The 12799-nt window shown below is 41.7% G+C and overlaps 1 protein-coding gene and 1 long non-coding RNA gene across 3 annotated transcripts in view; both read right to left on the reverse strand.

Moving 5' to 3' along the window:
- Nucleotides 1-12799, reverse strand: part of LOC133569713 (uncharacterized) — a 164567-nt gene that overhangs the window by 23441 nt on the left and 128327 nt on the right. The gene's annotated exons all lie outside the window — the stretch shown is intronic.
- rbm33a (RNA binding motif protein 33a) overlaps nt 1-12799 on the reverse strand; it is a 76296-nt gene that overhangs the window by 15226 nt on the left and 48271 nt on the right. For both annotated transcript variants that reach the window (XM_061922253.1, XM_061922252.1), the window contains exons 16-17: nt 9182-9352; nt 336-515 (exon numbers count right to left, since the gene is read on the reverse strand). In XM_061922253.1, coding sequence (XP_061778237.1) covers nt 336-515; nt 9182-9352 — 351 coding nt within the window. The remainder of the gene's footprint in view (nt 1-335; nt 516-9181; nt 9353-12799) is intronic.

Consider the following 12799-nt stretch of genomic DNA (forward strand, 5'->3'; position numbering starts at 1 on the left):
AACATGTGATAATAATACTTAAGACGAAACAGTTTATTTTCTGCCATGAATGCGAGGATTGCTGACTTGGAAGTGGATTTGCAAAGTGGAGAAAACATTACACAAGCATGCAATGTCACCATATGAAGATTGTATTAAAAGCTGTATTGTTTGACAAATTGATATGACTCCTATTGTGTATAGCGCAACCCTACCAGGTGGTAAATAGCCCGCTCTTTTTACTTAGGCCGGTGAAGGGAAATAGATGATGTTGTTGGTTAGTCACAGCAATAGGGGGCGCTGTGAGATCATAGTAAAGCACTACCGTTGCTAGGATGGCCTCCAGAGCTACTTACCTCTATGGGGCCAATGGATCTCAATAGGCTCTGCAGTTGCATATCAGTCGTGGATGACGAGAGGCCCTCGATAGTGACAGTGCGCCGTTGATTTTCGTTGGCCCTCTGGGCTTGCTGTGCGGCCACCGGACCACCGCGACCCATGTGGGAGCCGCCCCTGCCTCGGCCGGACACCATGACCTGGACCAACGGCAGACGTGAAAGGAAATAACGTGAGCGGAAATACTCCATGTTGACGGTTTTAATCGCACTCTAAAAGCGGGGAGATAAGCTACAGTGTTCTTTAAGACAGTCTTGTTTTGAGCAAAGGCATGTTTTTTTGCTTTGAAAAAAATCCGGAGGCACACCACCGGCAGACATCATTAAAAAACGAAACTCGGTTGACAGTAAAAAGTCGTCGTCGCAATTGTTGGATATGACTTTAAAACCATAAACAAGCATGCATCGCTATGGCTCTAGTGTTTTCGTTCTTGTCTATTAGTGGGGACGGCGTGGCAAAGTTGGTAGAGTGGCTGTGCCAGCAATCTGAGGGTTACTGTTTCAATCCCCACCTTCTACCATCCTAGTCACGTCCGTTGTGTCCTTGGGCAAGACATTTCACCCTTGCTCCTGATGGGTCCTGGTGAGCGCCTTGCATGGCAGCTCCTGCCGTCAGTGTGTGAATGTGTGTGTGAATGTGTGAATGTCGAAATACTGTCAAAGCGCTTTGGACTCCTTAAAAAGGGGTAGAAAAGCGCTATACAAGTACAACCCATTTACCATTTGTCTTGCGCTCCTATTTGGTGGCTTTTTCTTTCTTGGGGCGTTTTCCTGTAGCAGTTTCATGTCTTCCTTTGAGCGATATTTCCCGCATTGACTTTGTTTTGGCAATAAAGAATATTTCAGTTGTTTTTAATCTTTCTTTGTGGGGACATTGTTGATTGTCATGTCATGTTTGGATGTACATTGTGGACGCCGTCTTTGCGCCACAGTAAGTCTTTGCTGTCGTCCAGCATCCTGTTTTTGCTGACTTTGTAGCCAGTTCAGTTTTAGTCTCGTTCTGCATAGCCTTCCCTAAGCTTCGATGACTTTTCTTAGGGGCACTCACCTTTTGTTTATTTTTGATTTAAGCATTAGACACCTTTTGACCTTTACCCTGCCTCCCGCTGTTTCTGACAACTACAAAGCAATTAGCTACCGGCTGCCAATTACTCTGCCGAACTCCAGACAGCTCCGACACTCAACAACAACACATCATTTGCAGACTATAATTACTGGTTTACAAAAAATATTTTTAACCAAAATAGGTGAAATTATATAATCTCCCACGGCACACAAGACTCTATCTCACGGCACAGTGGTTGAAAAAGAGACATGGCTGCCTTTCCCATGATTGACTTATCATATTTGGACAGAGACCGTCAATGTCACAACATGTGCTTCGGCACATCTTCATAGGGTAGAGTGAGAGGTGTATTCCATCAGCTGCGGCGGAAGATGACGGGGTTGGGGGGGTGGGGTTAGCATTGTGTTTGTGTGTAGTAAGGCGGGAGAACAGAACGTGAGCGGAACCATGCATAGTGTTATGGTGGCTGCCTCAGCCTGTCAGCATCAGTGTGTGACAGCAGCCTGCTGGTGACAGGCGTGCAGAGAGGCCAGGGGACCTGGTGTAGCCCCCCGTGTAAAACTGCTTTCAGCTTGTCAATGCTCATGCACCTGGCAAACGCCTTGTCTTCTTATGAAGCCACGGGTAAACTCGATGCAAACAATGTTTTAGAGATAATTGTGATTAGTGAATTACAATCATCTAGTTCTTAATCTCTAATATGGACTGGACTCTCACTATTATGTTAGATCCACTATGGACTGGACTTTCACAATATTATGCTATACCCACTGGACGTGCATTGCATCCGGTCTCCCCTAGAGGTAGGTGGGGGTCACCCACATCTGCGGTCCTCTCCAAGGTTTTTCATAGTCATTGACGTCTCACTGGGTTGTGAGTTTTTCCTTGCCCTTATGTATGTTCTGAAACGAGGATGTTGTTGTGGCTTGTGCAGCCCTTTGAGACACTTGTGATTTAGGGCTATATAAATAAACATTGATTGATTGATAATATTACTGCCACTGTATGGGAGTTTCCTCGCCCTCTTCTTGTGCTTGACTTGTTGGGGGTGAAAAACAATAGTCAGTCACACCCTGAGGTGGACATTGATTGGTTATTATTAGAGATGTCCGATAATGGCTTTTTTGCCGATATTGTCCAACTCTTAATTACAGATTCCGATATCAACCGACACCGATATATACAGTTGTGGAATGAACACATTATTCTGCCTAATTATGTTGTGATGCCCCGCTGGATGCATTAAACAATGTAGTAAGGTTTTCCAAAATAAATCAACTCAAGTTATGGAAAAAATGCCAACATGGCACTGCCATATTTTATTATTGAAGTCACAAAGTGAATTATTTTTTTTAACATGCCTCAAAACAGCAGCTTGGAATTTGGGACATGCTCTTATTGAGAGAGCATGAGGAGGTTCAGGTGGGCGGGGTTGAGGTAGGGGGTAGCGTATATTGTAGCGTCCCGGAAGAGTAAGTGCTGCAAGGGATTCTGGGTATTTGTTCTGTTACAGTGCGGATGTTCTCCTGAAATGTGTTTGTCATTTTTGTTTGGTGTGGGTTCAGTGTGGCTAATATTTGTAACAGTGTTAAAGTTCTTTATACAGCCACCCTCAGTGTGACCTGTATGGCTGTTGACCAAGTATGGCTTGCATTCACTTCTGTGTGTGAAAAGTCGTAGATATTATGTGATTGGGCCAGCACGCAAAGGAAGTGCTACCCTCACTTCCCAGGGGTTGATCAAGGGGATGGGTCAAATCCAGGGGACAAATCTCACCACACCTGGTGTGTGTGTGAAAATTATTGGTACTTTAACTTTAAGTGCCTTTAAGGTTTATTGGTGCTCTGTACTTCTCCCTACTTCCGTGTACCACTCCGTATAGCGGTGTTTTAAAAAGTCCAAAATTTTACTTTTTGAAACCAATACCGATAATTTCCGATATAACATTTTAGAGCATTTATGGGCCAATAAAATCGGCAGTCCGATATTATCGGACATCTCTAGTTATTATTATGTCATTAAGCTGATAGGCTCCCAATGTAGTTGGACAGGTAACGAGAGAGGCAATTTGTCTCTGGTTCTTGTCACTTCTCTGCTGCTTTTAACCAGTTATTGGTCCAATGAATGTAAAAAGTTCAACTCCATTGATAAAGGTAGAGAGTTTGCTTGCAGCTCAATCACAACTGCAGCCGCAGCTAAAATTAGCTGTGGAGATGTTCGCAAATTTAGCAAGCCATAACATTAGCTCTTGGTCAAACTGAAGTAGGAGAGAAAATTAGTCTATGAAACACTGTCAGCCCTAGCATGCAGATACCGTATTTTTCGGACTATAAGTCGCAGTTTTTTTCATAGTTTGGCCGGGGGTGCGACTTATACTCAGTACCGACTTATGTGTGAAATTATTAACACATTACCGTAAAATATCAAATAATATTATTTAGCTCATTCACGTAAGAGACTAGACGTATAAGATTTCATGGGATTTAGCAATTAGGAGTAACAGATTGTTTGGTAAACGTATAGCTTGTTCTATATGTTGTAGTTATTTGAATGACTCTTACCATAATATGTTACGTTAACATACCAGGCACCTTCTCAGTTGGTTATTTATGCCTCATATAACGTACACTTATTCAGCCTGTTGTCCACTATTCTTTATTTATTTTAAATTGCCTTTCAAATGTCTATTCTTGGTGTTGGGTTTTATCAAATCAATTTCCCCCAAAAATGCGACTTATACTCCAGTGCCACTAATACTCTGAAAAATACGGTACTTGGACTGCCTGAAGAGGCAGTAATGGGCATGAGGTCAGCATAGATGCTAAAGTCATCAGTAATGATGGCAACATCAAGTCCTATAAGCGTTAGGGAAAAAAGTTATTGTTTGGTTTTATTTATATATTAATAAGGCTGGGTAAAATAACCGATCTGATCAATTATAGATCGATATCTTTCATTTCTAGTGATATCAATTCACAAGGCATATCATCCTTTCTGGCCTCCAAATAATATTACAGTGCTGGCTGCGCTAACAAAACAAGACTTCCAGAAGAATAGCTCTATGAGTACCGTATTTTCCGCACTATAAGGCGCACCTAAAGACCTCCAATTTCTTCAAAAGCTTACAGTCAATCTATCAATCAATCAATGTTTATTTATATAGCCCTAAATCACAAGTGTCTCAAAGGGCTGCACAAGCCACAACGACCTCCTCGGTTCAGATCCCACATCAAGGCAAGGAAAATCTCAACCCAATAGGATTACAATGAGAAATCTTGGAAAACACCGCAGATGTTTAAATGACAGCTTTAAAAAAAAATCCGATAATTGGGGACCCGATAAAAGTGTTTAAAAAAGGTCACACATTTAAAAAAAAATTTTTTTTTTTACTTTTGGCGCTTAAATCTCTAGATAAACATTAGATCTATCCGTTAAATGTAAGTTTTTATTAATATTATTATTATTGTTAGTTTTGTGTCCTAATGTCAAATAACACTTACTGTAGTTTTTATATGGCAAACACAAACTATGCAAAAAATAATAATAATTAAAGGTGAAATTTGGGAAACGCGCCTTATAATCCGGTGCACCTTATATACGGACCCATATTGAGCCACAACAGGTCTCGCAACTACGGTAAGCAGCTGCCGACTTCATTTCCTCCCGTGGAAGAAGAAAAGAAGCGCGCGGTGCATGCTGGGATACATGACTGCGCGAGGCGTGCCGTTTCATTTCCATTTGTGTGTTTATGCAAAGTCCCTGAAATGGCTCCTATTTTTTATCGCTGCTATTTTGAAATTGGTACTAATATTGATAATATTCATTTTTGTTTTACTACTTTTAGATTGTACCGTGTCATGTTTGTGTGTCCTCAATTGCTCCGTTTATTGCTATTCTGAATGTAGCTGGGTCGGGTTTGGTTTTGAAATTTGATTGGATTGTTATGGTATTGTTGTGTATTGTTTTGTTGGATTGATTATTAAATTCATTATTAAAAAAAAAAAAAAAGGCTCCTATAAAGATACACGCTTACGACACAGAGTTTAATCTCAAGGCGATAAGTCACGCAGTTGAACACAGGAATAGAGCAGCAGCGAGAGAATTTAACATTAACGAATCAATGATGCGGAAGTAACAAGATGACCTGCGCCAAGTAAAGAAGACTAAACAGAGTTTCCGAGGGAACAAAGCGAGATGGCTTCAGTTGGAAGACAAACTCCGACTGTGGGTTGTTGACCAGAGAGCAGCAAGTAGAAGTGTCAGTACAATCACTATTCCAATGAAGGCAACAGCGCTACCAAGTGAACTTAACATTGTTATACATGTTATACATTGCTGTTGTTTAAAGATAAATGAAATACCACGTCACTGACTTTAACTCGGGGAAAATAATAAAACAGCTTTTTATTAATTTTAGGGAGTGAATGGAGCTGTCAGAACGCTATTAATAATTTTGACTGATCTATCTGACTGGTTGGTTGACATTCCCTTTAGCACAGCGCCATCTAATGGATGCATCACGTAACCCCAGCCTCTATTGTAGCATCTATTCTATGCGCCTTATAATGCGGTGCACCTTATATATGAACAAAGTTTAAAAATAGGTCATTTATTGAAGGTGCGCCTTATAATCTGGTGCGCTTTACAGTGTGGAAAATACGGTCCATTTTTATTTTGTCTTAGATTACAGACATTTTCAATATTCCAGTGTAGATTGAATCGAATCATGATTAATCGATTTAGGAAATTGGCCAAGACACTCAACCCAATGACAATGTTATTATTACATTTTGAAAGATATGTTTTATTTACTCTAGATTACTTGAAGCAACATTCAAATTCAATTTTCCAAACTTTGATTGATTGAAACTTTTATTAGTAGATTGCCCAGTTCAGTACATATTCCGTACAATTGACCACTAAATGGTAACACCCGAATAAGTTTTTCAACTTGTTTAAGTCGGGGTCCACGTTAATCAATTCATGGTAAACTTGCTGGTGTATTGCTCATAAACATTGTTTCTACCGTTTTTATGAGGTTTGGCATTTTATAGGAACCTATTTCAATCAATCAATCAATCAATCAATGTTTACTTATATAGCCCTAAATCACTAGTGTCTCAAAGGGCTGCACAAACCACTACGACATCCTCGGTAGGCCCACATAAGGGCAAGGAAAACTCACACCCAGTGGGACATATTTAAGTCTTTTAAATACAATAAATGACTTTATAAAGCCACTGTTTGGGTTACATATCAGTATTTTAATCTGCCACAATCATATGATGAATTTAAAGAAAAATACCTATATATGAGGGCATTTCTCAGCATTTTTAAGGGCAGACCTGGGCAAATTGAGCTTTTCAATCTGGCCCGCCAGACATTCCCAAATAATTTCTTTACATCTTTAGAATGGAAACTGTAGCTGCCATTACCTTAAATCTTGAACTAAACCAAGTATTTCAATGGTTGGAATCTGCACTTTTGCACGATTTACTAGTTACTATGGTAATCTACGCCACAGCGGCTCGGACGAGGCACCTAGCAGGGTGGGTAAAGAGCGTTTCCCCAGAGTAATTTTTACAGCAGAGTTCTAAAGCTTAGTGATAGTCTCAGGTATATGAGATTGTACGGTTTTTTTTTTACCCTTCGCATTCATATTCACTGTGTTTGTTGCATTGCGCTTGATTGTAACATATGTCGATGGAGAGGTTAGGTGATGTTCATAAGTTGTCAATATTCAGTGTTTTATCAGTCCTACTTAATGTTGTAAATCCCACATTCTTTATTATCATGTACATTCTAGGTTTCCCATTCAGTAAAAAAACGTAGAAACTTCCTTTCCGCTTCTTTACCTCTTAAGGCTCAAGCTGTTTGTTTACATGATTTTGGTACGGTAGAGCGGCCGTGCCAGCAACTTGAGGGTTGCAGGTTCGATCCCCGCTTCCAACATCCTAGTCACTGCCGTTGTGTCCTTGGGCAAGACCCTTTTCCCACCTGCTCCCAGTCCCACACTGGTTTAAATGGAACTTAGAGGCCTACTGAAATGAGATTTTCTTATTTAAACGGGGATAGCAGGTTCATTCTATGTGTCATACTTGATCATTTCACGATATTGCCATATTTTTGCTGAAATTATTTAGTAGAGAACATCCACGATAAAGTTCGCAACTGGACAAAAGCCCTGCCTCTACCAGAAGTCGCAGATGATGACGTCACATGTTGATGGCTCCTCACATATTCACATTGATTTTAACGGGAGCCTCCAACAAAAACAGCTATTCAGACAGAGAAAACGACAATTTCCCCATTAATTTGAGCGAGGATGAAAGATTCGTGTTTGAGGATATTGATAGCGACGGACTAGAAAAAAATAAAAAAATAAAAACTACTTAAAAAAAAAAAACGCGATTGCAATCACGTTGCATTGAGACGGATTCATATGTTTTTAGAGACATTTACTAGGATAATTCTGGGAAATCCCTTATCTTTCTATTCTGTTGCTAGTGTTTTAGTGAGTTTAACAGTACCAGATAGTCGGAAGTGTACGTCCACGACCGGGTGTTGTCGCGCAGTGTCTCGGGGAAGTCGACGGCAGCTGTATGGGCGGCACAAGCTCAGCTGATATCCGGTAAGTGGCGACTTTTTAACCACAATTTTCTAACCGAAACCTGCTGGTTGACATGTAGTCGGGATCCATGTCCGCTGTGATCCATACTAAAGTTTCACCTCCGTGAATTTTAAACAAGGAATCACTGTGTGTTTGTGTGGCTAAAGGCTAAAGCTTCCCAACTCCGTCTTTCTACTTGGACTTCTCCAATATTAATTGAACAAATTGCAAAAGATTCAGCAACACCGATGTCCAAAATACTATGTAATTATGCCGTTAAAGCAGACGACTTTTAGCTGTGTGTGTGCGCAGCGCTCATATTCATAACAGTCCGTGACGTCACGCGTACACGTCATCATTACGCGACGTTTTCAAGAAAAAAGTCCCGGGAAATTTAAAATTATAATTTAGTAAACTAAAAAGGCCGTATTGGCATGTGTTGCAATGTTAATATTTCATCATTGATATATAAACTATCAGATTGCGTGGTCGGTAGTAGTGGGTTTTAGTAAGTCTTTAGATATTGGGTTTCACTATGTAAAGAGCTTTGAGTCACTTGAGAAAAGCGCTATATAAATGTAATTCACTTCATTTTTTCATTTCTCTTTGCTATTTGGGCTTATTGCACCCTAATTTGAATAAAAACAAAAAATCATCTTTTAATATGATGTACTTGGTACATAAGTACACAAACGTGTACCTCATGTGTAGTGACGTGGACATTTTTATTTTTACACTTTTTTTTCCAAATTCAATTGTATGTTATACTCTTCCGACACCAAGAGATAGCAGTACGAGTATCCATATGTCGGCATAAGACCCCAATTCAGTAGTGTACACCATTTTGGAAATAAGAGCTAAAAGGTGCTGTCCACGCATGTGGCCACTAAGGCCTTTAGAGGTTAAAGCATAACGTTTTTAGCATTCATTCAGACATTATTGTGAGGTTTTGTATTAGTGTTCCTAAAAATCAGACATACCGGCCTCCCAGCCACAATTCTTTCTCTAAATTTGGCACCCCCCGAGTCAAAATAATTACCCAGGCCTGTTTTTAGGGTGAGATTACACAAGTTATTAACTAATTATCCATTTTTTTTATTCACTTGACAGCACAAAGTAGTTTATCTATACCCTGTTCTGTTGCAGGTGGCCGATGACCCCTCGGCCGGCTCCTTGCTGTTGCTGTCCTCCCATGGTTACATTCCTTTGGACGCCTTGCTTCACAGGGTTTTCCAACCAGACGCCTTGCTGCTGCTGCTGCTGCTGCATTGGGATATTTATGGCCTCCGCTCCCTTCCCCACCTGCAAGGCAAATAAACCATGATAGGTTCCAATTAGCACACCATAGCAAATTCATTGTAAAAAAAATAAATAAAATAAATTCACAGTACATCGTTGTATCGTATGGTTTTCCGCACCCCACATTTGTTTCTGTCAGGCGCTGTGGGCAAGCGTACGACCCGGGGAAAGAGTCTCTCTGCTGAATAACGATCGAGTCAACGAGGTGATGGTCTCATTATCAAATAAAGTCACAGCTCAAACTCAGTCGGGAGGAATTGAAGGTCGTCTCCTCCCCGACTCAGTGGAGACATGTGACAGATCAATACGGGGGAAGAAAAGAAGCGATATCTGCGACCTGTCCCCGCTTGAGAGTAAATGGATTAATCCCCCCTATAGAAATCACAGCGCCGATTGCGCCCGTCAAATACTAAGCTGTATTACACTGGAACGACAGCAGCTGGATGTGTACCCCCCCCCCCCCCCCCCCCTGCTCCCTCGGCTCATCCTCCTCCTCCCAGGCCTTTGTGTCTTGTCGATGCTTTGTGTTATTCTTGATGAAAATATAGTTTGCCTCTTATCACTTTGCCTAAGCCATTTAAATCCAAATCCTCATAAGTGGCAACTTTCTTACACAGGTATTACGCCACTCCCCCTCCCCGCCCCTCCCTTTCTTCCGGGAAAGATTAATTACAAGGGTCTTGGATTGGCATCCCTTTGTCGCCTCGCACCTGAGGGACGGCTCGATGGGGAAAAGCGACAGAGGGATGACAGAGCGGAGATAACATTGTCAAGCTCTCGTTGATGACAGCGGAACAATGAGAAAGGGAGAGAATCTTTTTTTTTTTTCCCCTCCGCCGTCCCGACCATCTCTCCTCCTTTTCACATCCCAATCCACCAGTCCGTTCCTCCCCCCCCTCCAAGATGCAGCACATCAGATAGCCGGGTGCAGGTTTCCATTAGAGCACTGACACCCAGTTATCTTCATCTGCAGCTTGATCCTCCGGGACGCGAGTCGGAAAGTGGCTTATTTCAAACAGTCGCATCTCCCCATCTCGTGTCTCATCAGACGGAATGTTTAACATGCTTGCCTTTTGTGATTATTCAATAAAGATTGCCGGGTAATTAAGGGCGCAGCAGTGACTTATCATGTCAGCGTAACGTAGCACTGCGGTGCTAATTCGGGGCTTTTTTCAGGGGTTATACTGTCACTGTTTGGAAGCTGCCCTTATAAGAAGACGGTCAACCTTTAAGAGTAGTGAGGACGTGTGCCCCCAACTTGAGAGATAAATGTCAGACTACTCCCTTGAATGCCGTGGTGTTTCGAGTGTTCGTTAAGACACTAGGTCTTAAATATCAGTCGGCCAACCTTGCTAAAAGAACAGATCAATTTGGCCCGAATGACATCCCCTTATCATTCCCATAGGTTAGATCCCTTTAGATATCGAGACAGGGCATTTGAGCAAATCACATCAAATAGAAAAGCTTTGTCAAGGGTAGATTAAACAAAAAAATTGAGCTGTTTGTCCACAACACCCAGCAATAAATTTGGATTAGAAAAGGCGAGGCCTTTAATCCCAGGAACACCATGCCTACCGTCAAGAATCGTGGTGGTGGTATTATGTAGAGATGTCCGATAATATCAAACAGCTGATAATATTGGCCGATAAATGCTTTAAAATGTAATATTGGAAATTATCGGTATCAACAAGTAAAATTGACAACTTTTTAAAACGCCGCTGTACGGAGTGGTACACGGACGTAGGGAGAATTTCAGAGCAGTTGCGTCTCCCAGTCATACTTGCCAACCCTCCCGATTTTCCCGGTAGACTCCCGAATTTCAGTGCCCCTCCCGAAAAATCTCCCGGGGCAACCATTCTCCCGATTTCCACCCGAACAACAATATTGGTGGCGTGCCTTAAAGGCACTGCCTTTGCGTGTCGGCCCAGACACATAATATCTACGGCTTTTCACACACACAAGTGAATGCAAGGCATACTTGGTCAACAGCCATGCAGGTCACACTGAGGGTGGCCGCATAAACAACTTTAACACTGTTACAAATATGCGCCACGCTGTGAACCCACACCAAACAAGAATGACAAACATATTTCGGGAGAACATCTGCACCGTAACACGACAGGACAAATACCCAGAAGCCCTTGCAGCACTAACTCTTCCGGGATGCTACAATATACACCACCTAACTCCATCCCCCTCAACCTCCTCATGCTCTCTTAGGGAGGGCATGTCTGAAATTCCAAGCTGCTGTTTTGAAGCATGTTAAGAAAATAATACACTTTGTGACTTCAATAATAAATATGGCAGTGCCGTGTTGGCATTTTTTTCCATAACTTGAGTTGATTTATTTTGGAAAACCTTGTTACATTGTTTAATGCATCCAGCGGGGCATCACAACAAAATTAGGCATAATAATGTGTTAATTCTACGACTGTATATATCGGTATCGGTTGATATCGGAATCGGTAATTAAGAGTTGGACAATATTGGAATATCGAATATCGGCAAAAAAGCCATTATCCGACATCTCTAGTATTATGCTCTGGGCCTGTTTGGCTGCCAATGGAACTGGTGCTTCAAATGGGACAACGAAAAAGGAGGATTACCTCCAAATTCTTTAGGACAACCTAAAATCATCAGCCTGGAGTTTGGGTCTTGGGCGCAGTTGGGTGTTCCAACAGGACAATGACCCCAAACAAACATTAAAAGTAGGAAAGGAATGGCTAAATCAGGCTAGAATTAAGGTTTTAGAATGGCCACGACTGTATATATCGGTATCGGTTGACATCGGAATCTGTAATTAAGAGTTGAACAATATCGGATATCGGCAAAAAAGCCATTATCGGACATCTCTACTCTCAACAAAACATTGATTGCAGTTATGTTTGTGTTAAAAATCAGCACTAATCGATACTACTGATATTTTTGGTACTAGTTTTCATTTGAATTTTACTCATCTATTTCAATGTTATTCATGTTGTCACAAAATGCTATTTTATTTGAATTGTGTATGTCACACTTTTGATTGATTGTCCATCCATTTTCTACCGCTTGTCCCTTTTGGGGTCGCGGGGGGGTGCTGGGGCCCATCTCAGCTGCATTCGGGCGGAAGGCGGGGTACATCCTGGAAAAGTCGCTACCTCATCCCAGGGCCAGCACTCACATTCACACGCTAGGGACCATTTTAGTGTTGCCAATCAAACTATTCCCAGGTGCATGTCTTTGGAGGTTGGGAGGAAACCAGAGTACCTGGAGGGAACCCACGCAGTTACGGGGAGAACATGGAAACTCCACACAGAAAGATCCCGAGCCCGGAATTGGACTCAGGACCTTCGTATTGAGAGGCACATGCACTTAATCCCTGTTCCACTGTGTTGCCCTCGATTGATTGTGTGAATGATTAACCAATTTTGTGGGTAATTTTTCTATTGAAAAAGAATGGACCATTTT

This window comes from Nerophis ophidion, linkage group LG15 (assembly GCF_033978795.1).
Source record: "Nerophis ophidion isolate RoL-2023_Sa linkage group LG15, RoL_Noph_v1.0, whole genome shotgun sequence".
Taxonomy (NCBI): Eukaryota; Metazoa; Chordata; class Actinopteri; order Syngnathiformes; family Syngnathidae; genus Nerophis; species Nerophis ophidion.